This window comes from Mercurialis annua, linkage group LG1-X (genome assembly GCF_937616625.2).
Source record: "Mercurialis annua linkage group LG1-X, ddMerAnnu1.2, whole genome shotgun sequence".
Lineage (NCBI taxonomy): Eukaryota > Viridiplantae > Streptophyta > Magnoliopsida > Malpighiales > Euphorbiaceae > Mercurialis > Mercurialis annua.
Window position 1 is genome coordinate 2918099 of NC_065570.1, and position 25699 is coordinate 2943797.

A 25699-nucleotide genomic window follows, 5' to 3' on the forward strand; every position below is an offset into this window, starting at 1 on the left:
TCCAAATCTCTAAGGCAATATCAAGCTTGGCTATACTTTCAGCAATTGTAGAAGAAACTGCTCTATATAACCATGACATTACTAAAGTATTACATCTTTCACATGCATTGTATTGTATATTTCATCATCTATATCATGAGTTATTTTAGATCCATCAACAAATTTATATTTATTCTGAGAATTTAAAGACATTTTCGTCGATTTATACCAACAATCGTAATTGCTACCACCAAAAAATTTAGTAACAAGATTGAGCGAATTAAGGATTCTCATCAGGATGTACAATTAAAATATGGACTAGAAAGACATTCCTCTGGTCTCAATATTTGATTCTCCATTGTTATGCTTTTGCAAGCTCAGCAGATTTAGATTCAACACAGAAACTGGTAAATTCCAGCTTTGATACCATGAAGATTTTAGAGAGAAAAGAAAAATTTATTAATAATAAAATGACCGTTTTTGTTACAATGATTTAAAGCTAAAAGAGCTCTAATTATAGAGCTCAAAATAAGCTAAGAACTAATCATACATCTAATTACACAGGATTAACTCAGCTAACAAACTCAAAGAATTACATGCACTCCATGCTTTCTTGATGAGCCGGAGGATCTCTAAAACTACTTTACTTGGATTTGAAGTAACTGATATAACCGTATTAAAAGTTCAAATTGTTATTTTTTTTTATCTAAAACTACAAATTTAAACTTTTTTAATCTTTTATCCCAAATTGAAGGAGCTAAATGATTGCATTCTTGAGCTTATTAATTTATATGAAACATAGTCCAAAGCTTAACGGCATAGCCGACATAGCCACGGATCGACGTTTTATACTAATATTACGTTTCGAAGTATAGTTAATATTGTAATGGTTGAGCCGGTGATCAACACGACGATAGCTCGCAACTGTTTGTAATCGCTTCGGAGCTTCAGGAATAAGCTGCAATGGAGGCTTTGGCTTGTTGACTTGTATAGGAAGATAAATTGCATTTTGAATGTCTTGAAGCATTTTTGTGGTGGTAGAGTCAAATTCATTGCTAGAGTTGAAGAACATTTGAAATGCTTTCAAGCATGATAAGTGAAAATGTCTGAATTCTTTTGGTAAAATATTAATGTCATCCATTAAAGCTTGCTTCATGAACTCTTTCTTTTTTTGATTTATTATTTGTTTCACATGTGCAATTGAGTCTTCTATTTCTGCTTCGGGATTCTCTTTCATGTGTAGTAAAACCATGTTAATTTTCCCTTCTTTCATTTCCTTCTGCAATCAAATGGTCAAAACATTAATTTTAATATAATTTCTTTTCACATGACAAACATTAATTTTAATATAATTTCTTTTCACATGACAAACCATGTTTATTTTCCCTTCTTTGTTACAGTTTTGGATATATATATATATATTGATTAAAATAAATTTTATCTAGCCAGCTAGGTAAGAATTTCTCTAGATTTCACAATCTATGAGGACCAATTAACAAGAGAAATACAGAAAATTTGTGATGGAATTTACCTCATAACTCTGAATATCATTCAATAAACGAGGGATAATCATGACCAATTTCGTAACAGTTTCATGTTGGGTTGGATTGGGTATCATTTTTGGCAAACTTGGTTTCAAGAAACAAGAACATGGAAGAACCATAGTATGTGTAGCAATAGATGTCATGCCGGTTTCTAAATATTCTTGTGTTGATGGTATGAATCCACTTCTGCTCCACTTAGCTTCGGTTAACCATGCATTGAATGTCTCGTACCACTTCATACACAAACAATAACAAAAAAATATTCCAAGGTTAATGCAAGAATAAATTTAAATTGATCAATGAAATGAATATTTAAAATTTACGATTACAAAATTATACTACTATTTTTGCAGTTTGGATATCGACTTTGAAATTATTACGTACATTTTAGTTGATAAACTTTTAATTTACTAACAACGGCAGGTCACTAAAAGATTTTTCATACAGAAGTTACTTTACTTGACCGACGGAAAAATGCACGTCTTTCTCTTTTATTTTCATTTCTATTTTGAAATAGAATTGTAAACACTACAATTATGAATGTAAGATTTTTGAAGATGTATGGGAAAAAGTGCAAAAATGACCCCCATGTATACCTCATGTATCTTATTGGCACTTCATGTATTTCGGATCTCAAATATGACCCTAACGTTGCGAAAAAGTATCAAAAAAACACAAAACATGGACGACGTTAAACATAAATGTGTACGGCCTTAAACGGAAATGTTAACGGAAGGGTCATTTTTGACACTTTTTCAAGACGTTAGGGTCCTTTTTGAGATCCGAAATACATGAGGTGCCAACATGAGACACGGGCTATACATTAGGGTCATTTTTGCACCTTTTCCCAAGATGTATTGAAGCTTAATAATAAATAATTAAACTAATTAACAGTCAAAGAAAAAATCGTCCAACCTAAGCACTAAATCTATTTACTTGATTTTAATTAGTGATGATCATGCATTAGAGCTGCGTTTTTCACTATCATAGAGGTTACATGTTACAAAAATATTTAATTTAATTGTTAATTTTGAAGTAAATAAATATGGAGAATATTAAGCGTCCGTCGTCCATGTTAAAAATAATTCATCGATGTTCATTTAGTAACACATGTATAAAATTAAAATTTGATTTTTAAAATGTAAGTAAATAAAAATTAATAACTATTTTGTAAGAACATTATATAGTTTATGTTAAAATGAAAAACACTATAGTTTGATAATCGGAAAAAAAAATTAACTCATGAAGTAAAGTAGAAAAAGCTTACTATAAATCGGAGACTGTTTGTTATGTCATCGGTTCCATGTTTTTTGAGGTATTTTTCTGACATTTCTCTTACAAGATCATCAAGAACATTAAAAATAGTCTTACTGTGGCCACTCAATCCTTTACCATCCCACCTGTCCAATTTATAGGAATGAAATAAGAAAAAAAAGGATAAAATTATTACTTCAATTTAAATGTTAACGAGTATAAAGGGTTAAATATTTAAATGGGACCTAAATTTTCTTATAAAATTCAAATTAGTATACAAACTAATTTTATATCTTTCTAATACATGATCTTTAATTTTCTTATTTCAACCAAAAGTACCTCGATAATTTTCAGTAACGTCACCTCAACTTGGTTTGGTTAAAAATACTAAAATACATTCAGTTGAAATGAAATTTAAGGATATAATTGAAGTTTTGATATTCGACAAAAAAAGTTTAGATATCTATTTGAAACATACAATAGACTTTAGGAACCTTTTAAATAATTAATCCTACGAGTAAAAAATTATGTACCTTTGAATTGCATCCGTCAATTTTTCCAATTGATCTAAAGAACCCTCAGAATCATAAAAATCATCAGCAACAGTGATAATTATTGCACTCTTTGAAGCCATAGTTCTTACATCAGAATCATGAGGCAGTGAAGCACTTGCAGCAGTTGCAAAGTAACAATATGTTGTTTTTTCTCTACCAAATCCCATTTCAGTCAGACCCCAAAATTTCGACCATCTGTCCGATTAAATTATACTTCAGCACAATGTAATTTATTTGATTAATTCTAATTAAGAATCATTAATTAAAAAATTACCTTTTTAGTTTCTCCAATTCATTCATGTAAATAGATTGCCGAAATTCGTAATTTTTTATGGCAAGTTTCTTGAGCTTGTCATGGTGATGGAGTGACAACCTGAATTCAAAAGAAATCATATTATTAATTCGACGTAAATTTCATTTAGTCTATTTCGTTTTATTATCAGGATTAATTTCATATAAAGTTGTAAATTTTTGCATATTTTGCAATTAAATTATGGACACCAAAAGAGAGGGGTTTTTTTTTTGATCTGATCATGAGGTGTCCTGAACGGGTTCCAACTATGAAACGGCACCTTTAAACCTTCCACATTCAGACTAATCCCCACTCGAGCCGGGTAGGTCCCTTGCGGAAGGCAAAGCTCTGACCCCAAGTTTTAAACGGCTGCATACATGAGTACGGTTCGAACCCGCGACCTCACTTAAGCTAGAAGAGCGCCTTATCAACTCATCTACGCCTTGGGGACTTCAGTATGTGTTTGAAATTGCTTAACTTAAAAATGAGCGTCGTAATTGTAAAATACGTTAAATGTTTTAACTTTATTTGTAATTAATTTTTATTAATACATGCTTTTTTGTAAGAGTTGCGTACCTAACGAAGGATGCTTTTTCCATCCATAAAGCAGAATTATTCCTTTCTTCAATCCACATTCTATGTTCGAGGTGATCTAGTCGAGCCAGCCATGGAAACCTCAACTCATGCTTGATCTGTATAAATATGATGCATTGTAAATAATTTTAAACTAATTTTTCATAAAATTTTCGAAACTGTTTTTTGACGGGTAAACTGTTTTTCGATCATCAAACTATACGAAACTGATGAATTTCAAAATTTTTCATTCAACAAATGTCTATTTTCTCAGCAAGGAAGTAGGATATTTGTGGACAATAGAAATAGAATATTTGTCATATCATAAGGTCTAAAATATTATAAAATTATATATTTTATATCAAAATAGATATTTACTTTGAAATTACATGCCAAATTAAACTGAGAAAACACACCATCGTCTATATAAATAACATATTATCAAAAATTAATAAATCGCCTAGAAAAATAGATGTTTGGTTATGTAAATACAAATTTTTGGAATTCAATTACTGAAAACACTATAATTTGGTAACCGCATAAAAATTTAATCTATTTTTTTTTCTTCTTTTGAAACCTTTAATCTCAGAAACGTTTTTCTTTTTATTTTTATATAATTTCTATTGTGAAGGTGAAATATATAGTTACCACATTATGGAAATTTAGGAATGAATAATTCTTTTGAACTCCGGTTTCCATTGGTATGCTTTTTTCAAGTAAGTTTCTTGAAAATAATTTAGCCTCTTCAAGTTCATATTCCCCAGGAAACATAAGATCAGTTGCTTTGTGAACAATAAGCATTACACTTGAAAAAATATCACTATTCTTTTGAATATGATCTTTAATTTCCTCATCATGTAAAAACCAGCAAAAGATCCCTGATAAAAACATTATTAATTAATGAAACAAAAATAAATCAATATCCTCAATTAATCAAATTAAATATGTACTAAAGAAAATTAATTAGTACGTACGAGGTGATACATTATATCCATGCATCCGAAGAAGCCAAAATGCCAATGAATCTTTATATAACTTTCGTGCCACTGAAGAGATTTGTTTTGGTCGTGAATCTTGATTCATGTAATTCCTAATATAAATAAAATTAAGGGCTAATTAAGTTTAATTTCTAAATTATTAAGCAAATGATCATGCATAAATTTGTAATTACCTGTGAACTTGTTTCAATACTTGTTGAATCTCTTGATGGAAATGCTCAGACAGCCCTAGCTTTTGTATTTGGTTCACCATGCTAAGCTTTATCAGCTGTTCATCAATGGGATACGTTGGTGGAACTGTTTCACGAGCGATATTAATTTCTATGTAATAATTAGTACATGCATGAAGCCTAACTATAATTAGCTTCATATTCTAAAAAATTATTCCCTCTTATTCATAATATTTATCGTTTATACGCAAGTATTTCCTTTGCATGCATATATCATCATCATTTTCCTTACTTATATGAGAGTGGAATTAAAGTAAATATAGGAACCATTTTATATTTTAAGCACATGATCAATATCGTTTGATATATTTTTTAAAAATAAAAATATTAGATTAAAAATAAATAAAAATTCGTATGCTGAAATAGTAAATTTAGTATGGAAATATGACCTCCATTAGGGCATTTTTGGACGAGAGATTGCATGTACGCTAAACAATCTTTGTTTCCAGTAGCCATAAAAGCTTGTGCTGTGGCAGAAGGAGATTGAAATAGTGAACCATCGTTGCACAAATTCTTGGCTACGTCTTCTTTGTCAATATTGTATAGTGGCAACGTTTCCAAATAAGATATCAATGGAGGGTAATGCTGCTTCTCCACAACTTTCTCTCTGTACATATTGATACGACGTCGATTCAAAATTCAGATATATTTGAAATCGAGTATCAGACTATAATTAAAGAAATTTTTGTTTTAAAAATCGGACCGGACCGGCTAGGCTAGTTGAACTGGTTAAATCGGAAACCAACCAGTAGTCCAGTGTAAAACCCCAAAAAACCTAAATTTGTGGTTGAACCGGGTTGGAACGGATCAAACCGAATTAATTAAACCGATTATTGAGGCCGGTTCAACCGGCTGAACTGGTGACCTCATGGTTTGGACACCGTTCGGTTTTTAAAATACTGGTTTCAATCATTAAAAACGTTAAAACGACATCGTTTTGAAAAAAGCGCTTTTCTGCTAAAAATTTCAAAAAAAATAAAATGTTTGATCTTTTCTAACAGATTATAGACGTTGTGATTAAATTGTTATAAAAGTAAAATGTTGTAATTTTATGTGCAAATAATCCAAATAAATATCACAACTTTCACATTCTTTTTAGGCATAATTATCAAAATTATTTCATTTTTTTTCCGATTACAGTATCACTTTTTAAAATCCTCAATTTTAACCGTTTTTTAATTATAGCCATTTGTTTAAATTAGAGAGAGAAATGGTTCAAATATACCCTTTATATTGCTTCATGTTTAAAAAATTTTATAATGAAAATGCAAATTACAACAATATGAAGCAATATAAAGTATAAACGATATATATATTTGAAATTTTTTCCACTTCAATTTGAATAATTGTCTACAATTAAAATTTAAAATTGAAAAAACTACAAAAATTAAAGATTTTAAAAGATAAGACCACAAGTAAAAAAAGTCAAAAAATAAAATATTTTTGGATAATTAATCCATTTTTAATCAAAAAATTATTCATATATTTGAAATATAAAAATATTTATGATTTGTTTACAATTAGTAAATACCTTTGAAAGATTTCTTGCCTTTTATAAAATACGTGCATGAAAGTGGCCTTTAAGTGATCCGAAAAGACAAGGTGAAGACCATTTTCATGTGCAAACTCCAGCATTGCCGGAAAGATAATGGCGAACCACCATTCATCATATATTAATTCTTTAACAAGATCTTCTGCATTAGCTCCAATAAAATCCATACCTGAGATACGCATCCATTAGTTAATCGTTAATTAGTTTAATTAATAATTCATTGCTACTATCAAATCTGTACTGTTAAGCATCAATCTGATAATGAAATTTCAATTCTGATCCAAGTCACAGTAAATTTAGTTTATGTTTCAGGCAGCAGGGATATGCAAAATTAAACCAAGCCGGACCAAATAATTGAACAGGAAAATTTGGTTCTATAGGATTAAAAAATTGGCTTAATCACCAAAAAAAATCATCACCTTTTAGCCCCTTTTCAGTTGCACCCTGACGTTGCAATTTTGTCAGTTGCACTCTAATTCGCACCTTTTGGTTTCCATTCCACCCTCAAAATGAAATTGGACTTTTTTCACTCGGAAAAAATTCATAAAAACCCTTATAAAATACTCGTTTGAACTCTTTTCCACATAAAAAGTAAAAAATGAATAACTTATTTTAACTTTTTTCAAATGAAAAAGAGATCAATTTAGTACTTGAGCGTGGAATTGAAAACCAAAGGTGCGAATTAGGGTGCAACTGACAAAATTGCAACGTCAAGGTGCATTTGAAAAGGGGCTAATGTTAAGATTTATTAGATATTTGTGTTTAGATAATAAGAGACCAAGTCAAGATAAGATTCTAGCTAGTTTGTAGGAATTGTGGTTGAGGATGTTCACCACGTTTATTTTTCAGTTCCTAATAATCTGCAGTAGTTGATTTAGTTGTTGGGTTTATTCCTATTTAAACTGTAAGTGTGTTTCTTATTATAAAGTAATGTGAGCATCTTCCAATTTGAGTCTCTACCAAATCTCTTCTCTTCTTTGTTATTTTTCTGTGTTTTTAACATTTGGTATCAGAGCCTAATAGAAATATGGCTTCTGAAAATAACGGTTTTGTGCAGCCAGCGATTCCACGCTTTGATGGTCACTATGATCATTGGAGCATGTTAATGGAAAATTTCTTGAGGTCGAAAGAGTTCTGGGACATCGTTGAGAATGGGATAGCTGAACCGGCTGACAGAGAGATACTCACTGAAGCTCAAGCCAAGGCTTTGGCAGATCGAAAGCTTAAAGACTTGAAAGCAAAGAATTACTTGTTTCAAGCAATTGATCGTTCAATTTTGGAGACTATTCTCCAAAAGGATACTTCCAAGCACATATGGGATTCCATGAAAAAGAAGTACTCTGGCACAGTTAGAGTGAAGCGAGCACTGCTTCAAGCTCTAACAAGAGACTTTGAGACTCTTCAAATGAAATCAGCAGAGCCTATTACTGATTTCTTTGGAAGAACAATGGAGATTGCAAACAAGATGCGCTTTCATGGTGCACACATGGAAGATGTAAAAATTGTTGAGAAAATTTTGAGGTCGTTGACACCAAAGTGGAATTATGTAGTATGTGCTATTGAAGAGTCTAAAGATGTTGACTGTATGTCTATTGATGAGCTTCAAAGTTCTTTGCTTGTTCATGAACAAAAGTTCAGTCATAAAAATGATGTGGAGGAACAAACAGCTCTCAAAGCCTCTACGTATCTTGAATCCTCAAGCACCAGAGGAAGGGGTCGAGGCAGAAGCGGACGAGGTCGTGGAAGAGGCGGTCGTGGAAACAGGGGCGGCAGAGACAATAGAGATGATGGCAATTCATCTTATGTTTCCGAGAGAGAGAATGACTCTCAAGGAAAAGGAAAAAGGTATCCAGACAAGTCTAAAGTTGAATGTTACAGATGTGGAAACTTTGGTCACTACAAAAATGAATGCTATACAAAGTTATCGAAGGAGAAGGGTGAGAAGTCAAATTTTGTCGAGAACAGGGAAGAAGAGACACTTCTAATGGCCTTTCATGCATTGGAGGAGCCTGATCAAGAGACCTGGTATGTTGACACCGGTTGTAGCAACCATATGAGTGGCTGTAAGTTTTCTTTTCTTAATTTAGATGAAAGTTTTCATTCCATTGTCAGTTTTGGGGATAAATCAACTGTTAATGTTAGGGGGAAGGGAGATATACAAATCAAAACCAAGAACGGTTTCATTGAAACCATTTCGAATGTCTTTTATATTCCTGATTTGAAAACTAATCTTTTGAGTGCTGGACAGTTACAAGAAAAGGGATATATGATCACAATCTTTAAAGGAGAATGTGAGGTTTATGATCCAAAAAGAGGCTCTATTGCTATTGTGAAAATGACTTCAAACAGGTTGTTTCCATTAAAGATCACGACGGTGCAGTCCTGTTTATTTGCTAAAGAGGATAACTCATCATGGAGGTGGCATCACAGATATGGTCATTTAAACTTTAATGGCTTGAGGACCCTTCATCAAAAGCAAATGGTTACTGGACTTCCAGCAATCACTACTCCATCAAAAACTTGTGAAGAATGCATTATTGGAAAGCATAAAAGAGATCCATTCCCAAGTGGAAAAGCGGAGAGAGCTCGAGGTGTGCTTGAATTGGTTCATTCAGATTTATGTGGACCGATCAATCCAACATCAAACGGTAAAAAGAGATACTTTATATCTTTTACTGATGATTTGAGTAGAAAAACTTGGGTGTACTTTTTGCAGAATAAATCAGAAGCTTTCTCTGCATTCAAGAGTTTCAAGGCTCTTGTTGAAAATGAGGCTGATAGAAAGATAAAGACTCTAAGAACAGATCGAGGAGGAGAGTTCTGTTCAAATGATTTTGATGCATTTTGTGAAGCAAATGGCATTCGGAGACAACTGACAACTTCACATACACCACAACAAAATGGTGTGAGTGAAAGAAAGAATAGAACCATCCTCAACATGGTTCGCAGCTTACTTGCTACCAGAGAAGTTCCAAAACGGTTTTGGCCCGAAGCGGTGATGTGGTCGATCCATGTTTTAAATAGAAGTCCAACTTTTGCAGTTAAAAATATGACACCTCAAGAGGCGTGGAGTGGAAAGAAGCCTTCCGTTGAGCATTTCAGAGTATTTGGATGCATTGCATATGCACATATACCTGATGAAAGAAGAAAGAAACTTGATGCCAAGAGTGAGAAATGTGTATTTCTTGGAGTAAGTGAAACTTCAAAGGCCTACAAGCTGTTTAATCCAGAGTCAAAGAAAGTGGTGATAAGCAGAGATGTGGTGTTTAATGAAGAGGCCAAATGGAATTGGACTGATGGCAAATCAGTTCCAAATCAGATACTTGACGATGATGTCTGCGATGACGAGACAGCAGAAAATTTTGAAACTCAGGAGCAGCAGGCACCTCCACTTGTTGCACAACCTGATCAAGAAACTCAATCTGATCAACAATCAGAAGAAGAGCATGGCTATAATTTGAGAGATGAAAACATAAGAAAGAGGCCAGCATGGATGATGGATTACGATTTCGGAGATTCAAACTCTGATGATGATGATGCTTATTTTGCATTATATGCAGATAGCGACCCCATCACATATGATGAGGCTGCTAAAGAGAAGAAGTGGAAGGAGGCAATGGACAAAGAAATTGAGTCCATTGAGAAAAATCACACCTGGGAGCTGACAGATTTGCCCGAAGGACAGAAATCCATTGGTGTCAAATGGGTTTTCAAAACAAAGTTGAATGAGAAGGGAGAAATTGACAAGCACAAAGCTCGTTTGGTAGCAAAGGGTTACAAGCAAAAGCATGGTGTTGATTATAAGGAAGTGTTTGCCCCGGTTGCACGGCAAGACACAATCAGGTTGGTAATTTCATTAGCTGCTCAAAATTCGTGGAAAATTTATCAATTGGATGTAAAGTCAGCTTTCCTGCATGGAAACTTACAAGAAGAGGTGTTCATTGACCAACCACCTGGTTATGAGAAGAAAGGAAAGAAAGAAAAAGTTTACAGATTAAAGAAAGCCCTCTATGGACTGAAACAAGCACCACGAGCTTGGTACAGTCGCATCGACGCTCACTTTGCCAAGCTGGGATTTCACAAATGTCCCTTTGAACACACCCTTTACGTCAAAACTGAAGGAGGTAATTTGCTTATTGTGTGTTTATATGTCGATGATTTGATTTTCACCGGCAATAATGTTCAAATGTTTAATGATTTTAAGATGTCTATGATGAAGGAGTTTGAAATGACTGATCTCGGATTAATGCGTTATTTTTTGGGATTAGAAGTCATACAAACTACTGTTGGTAATTTCATTTACCAAAAGAAGTATGCACAGGATATTCTTGCAAGATTTAAAATGGCTGATTGCAAGCCATCTGGAACACCAACAGAGCCTGGTCTAAAGTTGTGCAAAGACAATGGTGGAAATGAGGTGGATAACACCTACTTTAAACAAATAGTAGGAAGTCTCATGTATTTAACCTCCACGAGACCTGACATCATGTATGCAGTAAGTTTGATTAGTAGATACATGGAAAAGCCATCTGAGATGCATCTTAATGCAGCTAAACGAATTCTTAGATATGTACAGGGTACAATTGATTTTGGTGTTCTTTATAAAAGAAATAATGGCTCTGGTTTTGTTGGCTATACAGATAGTGATTATGCAGGCGATATCGATGACCGAAAGAGTACTTCTGGTCATGTTTTCATGCTCAATTCTGGTGCAATTTCGTGGTCCTCCAAGAAGCAGCAGATTGTGACACTCTCCACAACTGAAGCTGAGTTTGTAGCAGCAGCTTCAAGCTCATGTCAAGCCTTATGGCTTAGAAAAATGTTTGAAGTGCTTGGTAATGAGCAAAAGGGTCCAACAATCATTTGTTGTGATAACATGTCGACTATCAAACTGTCAAAGAATCCAGTCATGCATGGGAGAAGCAAACACATTGACGTTCGTTTTTATTTTCTCAGAGATCTTTGCAAGGATGAAAAGATTGAGTTGCAGTATTGTAAGAGCGGAGAACAAGCTGCAGATATTTTAACCAAGTCTTTGAAGCAACCACCATTCGAGAAGTTGAGGAAGATGCTTGGAGTATGTTCAGTTCAAGACATTAAGGAGAAGTAGCAAACTAACTCTAAACTGTTTCCGCAGAATCAGTTTAAGGGAAGGTGTTAAGATTTATTAGATATTTGTGTTTAGATAATAAGAGACCAAGTCAAGATAAGATTCTAGCTAGTTTGTAGGAATTGTGGTTGAGGATGTTCACCACGTTTATTTTTCAGTTCCTAATAATCTGCAGTAGTTGATTTAGTTGTTGGGTTTATTCCTATTTAAACTGTAAGTGTGTTTCTTATTATAAAGTAATGTGAGCATCTTCCAATTTGAGTCTCTACCAAATCTCTTCTCTTCTTTGTTATTTTTCTGTGTTTTTAACAGCTAAAAGGTGGGGTTTTTTTTTTTGTGATTAACCCTAAAGAATTTGATCTTTTAGTTCGATTCGGTTTTAAACATTACAAATTTTTATCTATTTTTTAGTACAAACCAAAACAAAATAGCAGTCTATATATGCGAAACAACGTGAATACTTTAGTTCAATCCTATTTGAATCGAACAGATTTTCCTCGAGATAATAATGTGGAACTCGAAAATATTTTTATTACCTATAAATGATATCTGCCCTTGATAAAATTTTTTTTTACAGTAGTAAGATTTAAAAGCGTAAAATTTCCCTTTTGAAATGTATGTAAACTGAAAAATACAAATTAAAATTTTCGACAACAGATTAAAAGTTTAAAACTAAGGATAAAAGTTAAATACCATACGAGTTAATTAATAATCAGACTAAAATTACCTCTGTTAATCATTTTCTGGCCAACGTTCCATTTCTTAAGAGCAACCATGCAGGCAATAGTAGCCGTAAGGCACTCTATAGTGGGCTCGCCATGGCCATCGCACTCTCCCCAAAACCCATCATGGTGCTGGTTGGTGAGCACCCAGTTCAAGCAACTCTCGAACATGGGCTGCGAAGGGTCAGAATTGTTAGGGACCATGGCTAGCCATGCAGTGTCATAAGCAGACGTGGCAATAAGGGCATAAGGGTCAACGTTCAGGAAAATGTTTTCTTTAACATCTTGAGCTAGAGCATTAATGGAAGAATGTGAATGTTCCATCTTATGAGGAAGAAGAAATAAGATTAATTGAAAAGAAGGTATGGTGTTTTTTCATGTAGCCTGGTGATGTCTCTTATATATATAGCTCTAGGGGTGAGCGAATTTACTCGAAACCGAATTAGCCGATGTATTTCGGTTAACTCGGTAAAGGTTTTTGATTAATTCGGTATATCGGTTCAGCTTAGTTTTTAAAATCAGTTGGATTATGGTTAAAGGGTTGGTTAACCAAAATATCCGAATCAATAGAATAGTAATTATTTTTACAATTATTTTTATCTGTTTAACAGAATAAACCAAATTTAGCTGACTTATTTGGTTAGTTCACTTTTAATATTTAATTTTTTATGATTCGGTTAATTTGATTTTGATTAATTTGGTTGATTAGGTTGGTAATTTAGTCGAATGGCTAAAATAATCCGGTTCTAATTTGGTAAGGATAATTAGCTTCAGTTATAACCAATTAAACTGGATGAATACTCACCTCGCTATTGGTAGAGTTTGCAAAAATTGAACCAACTAAAAGGCCAACTGAACCGGCAAATTCAATTCAATTTGGTTTGATTTTGTTAAAAATTTGATTTTTCAATTCCATTTGATTTTAGACTCATAAAATTTTAGTTATGTTTTCATATAAATCGAACTGAAATAACCAAATTGAATTAAAATATTTGATTTGGAAATTTTTAATTATCTAATATTTTGATTTTGGTTCATTTTGGAAAAAAGAAAAGTTCAATTTATTGCGGTCAAAAACAAAGGAAAGCACCTGTAGCTTTCGTAGTGTGAAGGACTTGTTTGAAAATACAACCTTTTTAGTTTTTACGCTAAACATGTGTTGTGTTAAACGGAATCTCTTATAATTAAGAAAATACTACACGAACTTTAACGTTAATAATATATTAAATCACAATTTAAACATAATTTATAATTATAATATGAATTTTAAAATTTAACAATATCCGTTCCTAATTTTTATTTTTAGCAAATTGAACACAGACAAATCATACAATATCAAAAATATTGACATGACTATATATCATAATGTATCGTTATTATTTTTTAATTCACTATTTTAATTTGGCAAAAAGAAAAATTAGTGACTGACATTGTTAAATTTCATTCGTGATTTAATTTTATTAATCCTTTATTATACCACTTAATGTAGCGGTTTCTCATTTGTTCAATTTTTTTTCAAAAGTGTATTGTCAAAATAATTAATTAAAAATATTCAATTTTTTAATGCCGCATCAAATGGTATAATAAAATGGATTAAAAAGTTAAATTAGATAACATATAATTATTAACTATACAATAAATTTACATTAAAAGAAAATGAGTTTTCAAATAGTAGAAGTATTAATTATATAACATGAAACAAATAGGCTTTAATAAAAATTAACAAATTAAAATTTATTATCATTGAATATTAAATAAAAATATATTATAATGGGATTGCAAATTAATTCACAAATTTTATCCTGATTTGCAATTACAACACGAATTTTAAAATTTGACAAATTAATTTGTACACCAACTTTTATTTTTTTGGTAAATTGGTACACTAAACTTGATAAACACTAACGTGGACACTATAATATACAACCATGTGTTATTGTATGATTAGTCGGCAATACCAATTTACCAAAAAATTGAAAGTTGGTGTACCTATTTGTCAAATTTTATGACTTGTGTTGTAATTACCAACCAGATAAAGTTTATTTATTAATGTACAATTAACCCTTTTATAATTTATTTTCACTAAACTGATTTTGAATGTCAACGAACTTGTGCATGGCTTTAATTTAAGAGCAAATAACTGTGAGAATCCCCATATATGTCGTAATATACAGTTTGATATCTTTTGTTTGAAAATCAAACAATTTGTTATCTCATTTTCAATTCCGTTAACAATTAGGGGATTTCGTTAGTTCCGTTAACAATTTCATATTCATTTTCAAACAAATTGATACCTCACTTTTCATTATGTTAACGATTTAGTACCTCACAATTAATTATATTAACAATTTAGTATCTCATTTTTAAACGATTTGGCCACCTCACTTTTAATTCCGTTAACTATTTGATACCTAGATTTAATAGAAGGTTGTAATTGTTCACAAAATTAAAAATGATATACCAAATCGTTTGATTTTCAACAAGACATAACAAACTGTGAATTATAATATATATGAAAAGTCTCATAGTAATTTGCTCTTAATTTAATTACTTTATATATACTTAACATTTTGAAAATTTTAAACAAAATTTGAGTCTTGAGTAATATTAAAATGAAAAACCACATATTATATATCAAAAGATTGTGTTGAAAAACTATATAAATTATTTTATGATATTATAATTTAATTATTTTAAAAAATTAAATTAATTTTTTTTCTGAGCAAGCTCGCATTTATCAATTTAATCAATTAAGTGATTGGTTAAAGGTTAAGTTAAAGCTTCACGTTATTGATCAAGATTCAAGATTTTTTTATCATCGTTCGAAGTATCTTAACAGCGGAACAAGTGGTTAAAAAAGTTACCGGATACGATTGGTGTCAAGGAATTTTTTTACACTTGAATTCATCCTATTTTTAATCACCTGACAAATCTATATTCAGATTTTTTTTGTTTTTTATAATTTTGATCTACGATGTATTTCGACGGTAGGGTATAATCTGTTTATTTATATCAATATTACTATTTTTTGAACAAAAAAAGCAGAATAATAAAAATAAACTTAATTGTTTGGTCTTTCATTTTATAGATAGTAATCTTCTTGTTTAAATGTACTAACTTTAGATTTCAAAAAAAAAGGCCTAATACCTTAAAACATTTCGACCCGACCTTATAATTTCTTTTCGATCCTACCCTGACATTGAAAACTTGTCAAGTTTATTTGATTTTGCATTTTATCGTTTCAGTTGTATCCTAAAATATTAAATTGACGTCTTTTTCATTTGGAAAAAATTCAAAAACTTTATCCATGTACAGCATATATTAATTTTACATGTTTAAAATTTATTTAGATTTAGTTAAATTAATTAAAAATTTAAATTAGCTTTAATTTGATTATGAATTTTAGTTAATTTTTATAAATAAAGGACTTATTTATATTTTTTTGAATGGAAATAAATTTAATTTTACCTTTAAACATGGTTACTTGAATATTTTCATCATTTAAATAAACAAATTAATAAAAATTGAAAAATTATGGTACAATTGAAACGATAAAATATACTCACTCCGTCCCATTTTAGAAGTCTCATTTGATTTTACACAAAAATTAAGAAAACATTAATTATTCTTGTCTTTTCATGTTTTTTCATGTTTTGCCCCTATTAATGATAGTGGAATTTTCCATAGAGTTCTTTTAAGATAACTAAAATAAGGGTAAAATAGAGTATTTAATGCAAAATTATTCTAAAAATAGTAATGAGACTTTTTAAATGGGACATCCCAAAATAGAATATGAGACTTTTAAAACGGGACGGAGAGAGTAAAATAGAGTAAAATTGACGAGTCTTCAACGTTAGAGTAGAATCGAAAAGGACTGTAAAATTGAAATTTTTTAAAGTATTAAGCGAAAAAAATGTACTAAATTTAAAAGTTATGTTACCATCAACATAATAAATACTACACCGACGCTACGGCATTGTTTGGTTACTTTGGTATAATATTACACTTCAGGAGCATTAATTACGAATTGAGATTTAAACAATTTAGACTGCATGTACATCAACTGTACTGTAAGAACAAAACATGTTCATGTTAGACACATGTTCTTGTAAACTTTAGCGTACACGTTTTTATATGTTCACATTATTAGGTTTCTATTTTTACATTACTATCTCAGTTTCATTAAAAATAAAAAAAAATAACTGAATTTAAAACAAATTTTTCTATTAGTTATAATTAATTCATTAAAATGTTTTTATAATATCTTTTAAACTTTTAAAATAAATTATTATAAATTAAATCAGTATATTTAATGTCCATAAAATAAAATTATAAGCTTATTGTAATAGTTTTATTTTAAATTAACATTTTATAATAATTGTGAAGGTGACACCACGACTATATTGTCTGGAAACTTAAATTCTTCTATTGATATCTATTGTTATAGCGTACCTACAAATTTAAATTGCGATGCTGACTTACTAGTATCAGTGTGTCCATTAAAATTACATATATGTTAATAAAAAAAATAAAACAAAAATCATTAGGATATGGTAGCACGATATGTTAACAATTCTTAAAAAAATTCAGTGACCAAATTATAATGACAAAATGTGTCAATTCTTTTTCTTTTTTAAGGAAAAAAAATGGGTGTGTGTATATTTATAGATACGCCATAGCAACTATTTTATTATGTCACTTGTTATAAAATATTTATGTCTGTGGTTTATGAACTTAAGTTGCAATGGTGACACTAATATGATATAATTCACATAAATTGTTAGGCCGTGAACTCAATTTCTTTTACAAATGCTCTTTCCTCTTCAATTATATACCTAAAAAAAATAGTGACATCATGGCCATACTTATAATTATAATAAAACTGTTATAACATATTTAAGAATTTAAAAGGCGATGGTAACACCATATATATATGTATATATATATATATATATATATATATATATATATATATATATGCGTGTTAGTCATTAATTTTTTTCAAAATATTTTTATTTGATATTTTTTTATGTACGTTAGTTGTTAAGAATCTTTTTTAACTTTTTGACTTAATTCTTTTTCAGTTTTTTTGAGTTCGTAGACCACCATCGCGTAGGACGATTCCGATCGAGAAATTTTGCGATAAAATTACATATACATTAGAAATTAAAATAATTAAAAAATATATTACTCATCAAATTATAATAACAAAAAATGTTAATAATTTCATGACCAACTTATAATAATAAGATTTGACTGAATATATTTGTTTTCTTTTTTAAGAAAAAAAGACGCGCATATATTTATAGGTGCACTATAAAAATCTTTTTACATCATGTTGTCAAGAGTTCTTTTACATCAGTGGTTTATAAATTTAAATTGCAGCGAGGATACAAATTAAAATTCTTTTGTAGATATATATTGTTATTATAATAAAACAGTGACGTACCTGTGAACTTAAATTGCGATGGTGACACCATAGGTATTTGGAGTAACATAATGCTATTTATTTAGATTTTTTTTACATAAACCTAGTCCACATGTAATATTATAAATAATACATAATACAAATAATTCATAATTAATTGACGAGGTTCATGTAAGGAGAGTGTGCATTAATCGGATAAGCTATCAAATCGATCATGCATAAACACATCAAAACCGATCAATTTTATGGTTAGTATTAAAATCAAACCATAAAATACTAAAAGATCTCAGTTTATTCCGGTCGATAATTAACGTATTAAATAAGACAAAATATAATGCGCAATGCCGGTAGAGTAGAGACACACGAGGGGCAGGATTTCAACTCCACCACCAAAGTCTCCGGTGAAACTGACGGAGGGTGGGGTGCATGGGGCCAACTCTCAAATGGAGTCGTTGATGGGGTTGTTTTGTGGTGCTGATTTTCATCGTACAAAATTCAAAAATGACCTATTTTAATTCGTGGTGAGCATGCAATTTCTCTCGGCATGTTCCACGCCAGTGGAGAAAAGAAATGAATCCCCTTACCCTACTCTGCTGCCAAAATAAGACTTAGCATGTCAGAAAATTAACCATTAATTTCTCACTATGTGGATTGGACCCTAGTGTATGTGTATATCACCAATTGGCATTAATCTATTGAGCTAATATAAATTAGTTCATAATTGCAAAAGAAAATTCATAAAATTTTAACAATAATCTATGTCATTTTTCAAATTGTTATGATTTTAAAGTCATAATCACTTATGAATTTTTATATTATTATCAAAAGATTACGAAGTGCTTCTCTAAATTTAGACTAATTTATTATAAAATTAAGAGGTTTTTCTTTCATGTGGATATAATTGATTCAAAATAAAAATTTATTGGACAAAATTTCTTCTCTATTTTCTATTCTATTTAAAACTCTGTATATTTTTTTGTCCTTATTTTTTATATCTTTTTTTATGAAATACTTTTTTTTTAATTTCATAAATATTTCTTTTTACTTTTTAATGATTTATCCTCCTTTTTTATAGATTTTTTTCTGCTTTTTTTTTGTTTTTATTGTATTTTTAGTGTAATTATGATGTATTTATAGTGTATTCATTGTATTTTTATAGTTTAACAATAGTGTATCTATTGTGTTTTGTAGTGTTTTTATGGTGTATACCATAAAAAACACTGCAAATGCACCATAAATATACTAGAAAAACGGCATAAATACACCAAAAATATAGATACACCAAAAAAACACCAAAAAAACACTATAATACAATATAATATAAATACATTATAAAAACACTGCAAATACTTCATAAATAATATTAAAATAAATATAAATCTATAAATAAAAGAAAGACATAACAATTATATGAATAATAGAAGAATTTTATAACAAAAAAATCATAGATCTACAATAATTTATTTACAAAATATTTAAATAATCACAAAAACGTAAAAAATTACAAAAAAAATTAAAAACGATGTCGAGAAATTCATAGCGCGAACGGAAAAACGACCCGAAAAGCGCGAACGGAAGAGACGAACGGAAAAGCGATCGGAAAGAGACGAGAAATCCACTGAAAATAGACGAACGGAAGCGCGAACGTAAGAGACGAACGGAAGCGCGAATATAAGAGAGGAACGGAAAATCAAACGGAAAAAAATTATGGGAGAAAGAGAGAAAAAAGAGTGGTTATTAAAAAAATTAACTTAAAATGAGATAAATTTTTTATATATAATAGGATATTTTTATAAATATGTTTGTTATAAGTATATAGTGTGAAATTATAAAAATTGTATATAAAATGATAAATTCTTTTCAAAATAGTATATTTGATAAATAATTTTTAATTCTTTTTCTTTTTACAAAAAATAACCCCTAATTCTTTTGCAACAAAAACAGGTAAATTGAAAAACATAAGCGTGCAACACGGTCATGTTCCTACAATGTAAGGGACTGAGCCATTGACCAACCAATATGTAGAAAGGAGTAGTACTTCTTTGAAGTTGAGCCATTGACCAATATGAAAATATAAATAGCATTTTCCATATTTTATTTGTCTTGTTCGAACTAACTTTCTTAATGTGGTATTTTAAAGGGTTTATTATCATAAAATATCAAAATTTTATAAATTTTGTCAGATATATTTATATTTTTAAAATTTAGTTCATTTAGTTTATTTTAGCATATTATACTTTTTATGGTCATTTTTAATCGAACCGAGTTTTTGTCAATATATATGTCATATCACTGACAACTCAACATATTTTTGACATGGAAACATTATTCATCTAACCAAACTACATGACAAACCGAACCAAGGTCAAACAAATTTTTTAAATCAAATTAATTATTTATATTATTATAAAATTCATATATATTTAAAAATTATTAATATTTTCTAATTAATTTTCAAAACTAATTTATTATTCTAATTAAATTTAAATTTCAATCAAATAAGTTTATTTAAATAATTTATTAAAATTAATTTAAAATTTTAATTAATTTAATTAAACTAGGTTTTATTTTAAATTTTTCATATTTGTCCCAAAATGACAATTTTAAAAGTTTAAACTCCGGCAACCTCTGTTCCTGCCGCCGCCTATCCCACTCCAAAAATCGCCCTCTCCCACCGATGTATGTTTTTCTCATACGAAACCAGATTTAGGTTCGTTTGAGGAAAACAAATTTGCCAATTGGGCTCGTCTCTCTTCAGATGAACCCATGAAGGAAAGATGCACGTCATTCGTCTTCTCAAAGAGAAAAGAAGGCGTCTGTCTTTCTCATATGAACTTAGATCTAGGTTCGTCTGAGGAAGACGGACATTGGCGAGAGAGGGCATAGGAGAGGACGGCGGTCGGAGTGGGAGCAAGCGACAATGAAAATGGATAATAGAGGAGTCTAATATTTTGGGATGAATATTTTCTTGGAATAAGTATGAAATTTCAAAATAAATTTTATAAATTTATTTTTCATTTTGAATGTATTTAAACTTTATAATCAAATAATTAATTAATTTAATTTAAAGATTGATTTTAATTTGGATTGGATTATTATGTGGTTCGTCGTGTGGTTTGCTTGGATTAAATGTGTTGCCACTTCAGCAAGTCGTTGAGTTGACAGTGACGTGGCAGATATATTGATAAAAAAACGGTTCCATTCAAAATAATGGGTTATCGAATATTTTAAAAAGGGTTAAATGGACCGATTTTTTAAAATTTTGTATATAATTAACAAAACTCGTAAAAATTTTGTATTTTTTTTTGGAAATTAAGCCTATTTTAAATGATACATTTTATTTTTAATTTAATTTTTTATTCATTTTAATTAATATATTTTAAGATAATTTTTAGAAATATAAAGTAATTTTTTTAATTGAGTGAAATGTAGAGTATTTAATATAATATAAAAGAGTATAAAATTTAATTTTTTTTAATAATTATCCAAAATAATTACTTGAGAAATTTTGTCAAGTTATAATGAGACAGATGAATCAGCTTATGAATATAAGTTCAACTCATTTAAAATGTTTATAGAATGGTTAAATTGATTTGATAGTCAAAATAGTTTCAAATGTTAAACAAATTGTTATCAAATTCTCTTGAAGTGGGGGGTCTAAATCATTGGCGCAAGCATGGAGACACAAAGTAGCCATGGTCACTAGTTCTACAATTGGGTCCTTCAAGTATATTCTAACTTTTGCAATTGGGTCCTTCTAAATTCTTCTAATCACGGCAAGCTAACTTTTATCTTCGTACTGTTCAAAGATAAAAAAATTAAGATTTTTTTCCCTCAGATAGAGTCAGGTGGAAAGGAATGTGAAGTTACACATTCAAAACATGCGACAAAAACCTATAATGGTTCCTTTTTGCTTGTAGAGGCAAATTATATGCGTCTATGCTGTTCTTTCTATCAATGTGCCGAAACTTGTAATTTTAAAAGAGCGATAAGAAATGCCAAATATCTTGACACGTACCTCAGTGGTTATACGAAGAGTAAGAGTAAGTCCCTGCATTAATGAACCGAGCAACAAGAATGATATCGCCCTCAAAAATTACATGATCCCACTTGAAAAGCTCCAATACATGGGTTCTCGTAATGCAAAGAATTAGGGGTGTGCTCGGTTCGGTTCGGTTCGGTTTGCACACCCCTAAAACCAAATTAAACCACTCTTAAAACCCCTAAACCAAATTTCCCTATTTTGGAGTATGGTTATTTCGGTTTTCATCGGTGAACCGAATTAAAAACTTAGTGAAATTAAACATTTTTTCATTAATCAAATAAAACTTTGAAAAATATTACCCTTTCAATATTTTGAAACAGTTTCATAAAATTACAAACTGTTTATCTAAAAATAGCCTAACTTGCAAATTTACATATCAAATTAGTAATTACAATTACTAAACTTTACAAATCATACAGGTTATACAAAAAAACTGATTCAGGCATTCTAAAAAACTGCAGTGAATCAAAATAGCAAAAAAATAGTTCAAAAACTGCAAAATAGTGCAGTATGCATTTCAAATGCAATGAATACTGCAATCAATCTTGATTGCTTCTAAAATATGCCTCCACCAATCAGTTTGCAAAAGAACACATTTCCTGCAAGTACAAACAAAAAACCAGAACAAGTAAAGTGCAATAACAACATACAGGAACTGAACATACAAAGAAAAAACAGAAAACAAGGCTCAGACTTCAATTTTTAAGTCATATACAACTCAACTCTTTTAAAAGGCAACATTTTATGTCGCACAGTTAATGGTTAAGGATATTTACAACTTTTAATGGTGGAAGCTTCATCATAGCCTTAAAAGACATAGTACTGACTAATGATAGACTAACATAAGAAAGTTTCAGAATCATAACATAATAATGATCCAAAACAAAAAGGCAAAGATAGATCTCATCAATGTTAATTGCTTAAGAGGGTTCAGATTGAAAAGTATATCAAACAAAACACTAAAGGTCATAAAAGGTGGCAACAATAAAAAATAAGTGCCTCAACAGTTACAACCTATAGTATTCAAAGTCATTGACAGTGGAAGCATCATCATAGCCCATAAACAAAATATAGAGAAATCTAACAAGGTCAGCCTAATCACATGCCAATCTATCATTTCAAGCAGCACTATTCTAACATGGAAACACATAAACTTAGTAAGAAAGTTCATCACAGAAGCAGCAAAGGCTTCCACCAAAAGAATAGATCAGAGAATAAACAGAGAATAAACAGAAGGATAAACAGAGAGTAAACAGAAGGACTTCAAGACAAACTATTGATCATTGAGAGCATTAGCTGGATCTTGAAGACCTGAGAAAAAAAAATGGAACCAGTTAGTGAAAATTATAACTACAAAAACTTAAGAAAATCATGAGAAAATTAATTAAATTTTACATTCTTCATGTTTTCTCCAACTCTTCTAGTGTCTCCTCAACAGAGACTTACTTTGATGGATCTCTTAGCCAATCCTGAGTACAGACCAATGCCTCCACTATTTTTGGAGTCAAGCAACTCCTGAAGTCATCAAGGACTCTTCCTCCAGTGCTGAAGGCTGACTCTGAAGCAACTGTTGAGACTGGTACTGCAAGAATATCACGGGCCATTCTAGAGAGGACAGGGAACCTCTCAGCATTCAGCTTCCACCATCGCAGAATATCAAATTGGGCATCATTAGCAACAACTGCCTCACTTAGGTAAATATCCAAATCAGTTTTTTTGCTACCACTCACACCACCAGTCTCTAGCATTTGCTGCAAATATCTTTCCTTCAGAACAGAATTAGCTTGGGAGGATTGGCCAACAAGTTCTGCTGATTGGCCATTTCCCCTAGTAGTGGCTAATTCTTTCTTGTAAACCTCCTCATAATCATTGAAGAGTTCAACCAGATCCTCCATCAAACAAGTAAACAAAAACTTGCCCTCACTACAACCATACATTTGAGTCAAAGTGTACTCCATGTATACAATTCTATCTCGGGGGTCTAAAACATTTGCAAAAAAAATCAACTTGTTCATTACTAAAGGATCCCCCCCCCCAATACTTATCAAATTTTGCTTTCATTTTAATGGCCATTGAACTTAGACTGGAATCAGGAGACATAATCAAGTCTTGCAAAATAGTTGACAAGTCAGAAATTTCATTCAAGTGGTTATTAGAGGTCACATAAAGAGAACTAGAAATTCTCAATGTCATTTTGTAAAAACTCTCTAAAAACACACATAACTGCCTAACATTATCCCAATCAACCTTGTTAGGCACATCATCACCTAAATCTTTTCTAAATGAAGCTTCCGCATCATCATATTCCTCAAATACATACTGATACATACAAGCAGTGTGCAACATCAAGTATGTTGAATTCCATCTAGTTGGGACATCTAGACACAAAGAACGCTTACATTGAAAATCAAGTGATTTTTTGCATTCTTTAAATTTGCTAAGTCTAAGGGGTGAGTTTTTAATATACCTAACTGCTCCTCTAACCCTTTCAAAAGATGTACCAGACTCTTTTAAACCATCAGACACAACAAGATTGAGAATATAAGCAATGCGTCTCATGTGAGCATACTTACATCTAACAGTTGTAGTGCCCCAACTCAACATGTTTCTCATAAAAAATCCCATAGCAGTACTATTATTCTCAGCATTGTCTAAGGTAACAGTAAATATGTTTTTTAACCCCCACTCAAGCAAACAAGTCTCCATGGTCTTAGACAGATATTCACCCTTATGCCTAGAGCATGTAACAAAGGATATAATCTTCTTATGCAACTTCCAATCATTATCTATAGATGTCCAAGAATCGCTTGTAAGACTAACTCTTTGACTCTGAGTTTTAAAAAATTGTTTCAGTTTTAACTTTTCCTCAAGAAACATGGCATAACAATCCCTATTGACAGTCCACCTAGAGGGCATTTTAAACATAGGACAAGCAAGACTCATGACTCTCCTAAACCCCTGCTTTTCAACAAATTTGAAAGGTAATTCATCAACTATAATCATGTATGCAATAGCCTGCCTAACTACTTCTTGGTCAAATTTCCAAGTAGCCACAGAAAACAAATTATCAGTAGGAGCTTCCACATTAACAACAGGTTGAAAAGAGAGTAATGCCTGCCTAGTTTCTACACTATGTGGGTGCTTGGTGCATCTGATCAAGTGGCTTCTCAAAGTAGAAGTACCATTTTTTTGGCATGACAATTATACAAACGAGCACAATAACGACACTTAGCTTGCATAATTGTACCTTTAGCATCTTTGATAGTGTCAAAATGCTCCCAAACAACTGATCTCTGATGACTCTCCTTCCTTTTTTTAGGATTTGCTTCCACAGCATTTGGTACAGGATCACCAACAGGGTCAATATTGGCTTCCACATTGCCAGGTGAAGCAGCAGCTTCTTGACCAACAGAGGATT

General features: G+C 30.9%; 1 protein-coding gene across 1 annotated transcript; it reads right to left on the reverse strand.

Moving 5' to 3' along the window:
• Nucleotides 1-471: 471 nt before the first annotated feature.
• On the reverse strand, nucleotides 472-13169 carry LOC126679167 ((E,E)-geranyllinalool synthase-like). Its single transcript, XM_050374124.1, has 12 exons — nucleotides 12814-13169; nucleotides 6956-7145; nucleotides 5814-6031; nucleotides 5368-5491; nucleotides 5171-5286; nucleotides 4845-5074; nucleotides 4200-4315; nucleotides 3606-3704; nucleotides 3311-3526; nucleotides 2791-2923; nucleotides 1511-1756; nucleotides 472-1258 (listed from the first exon to the last, which is right to left on the reverse strand). Exons 1-12 carry the CDS (start codon nucleotides 13130-13132, stop codon nucleotides 767-769), a joined length of 2499 nt encoding a protein of 832 aa, XP_050230081.1. The 5' UTR covers nucleotides 13133-13169; the 3' UTR covers nucleotides 472-766.
• Nucleotides 13170-25699: the final 12530 nt, after the last annotated feature.

Bases quoted from the DNA above. Each gene is read 5' to 3' on its own strand.
- LOC126679167 (XM_050374124.1), bottom strand. From the start codon at position 13,132: ATGGAACATTCACATTCTTCCATTAATGCTCTAGCTCAAGATGTTAAA. The intron at 3,527-3,605 runs GTAATTTTTTAA...TTAATCGGACAG, and splicing joins GAATTGGAGAAACTAAAAAG to ATGGTCGAAATTTTGGGGTC. The intron at 2,924-3,310 runs GTACATAATTTT...TAAATTGGACAG, and splicing joins TTGACGGATGCAATTCAAAG to GTGGGATGGTAAAGGATTGA.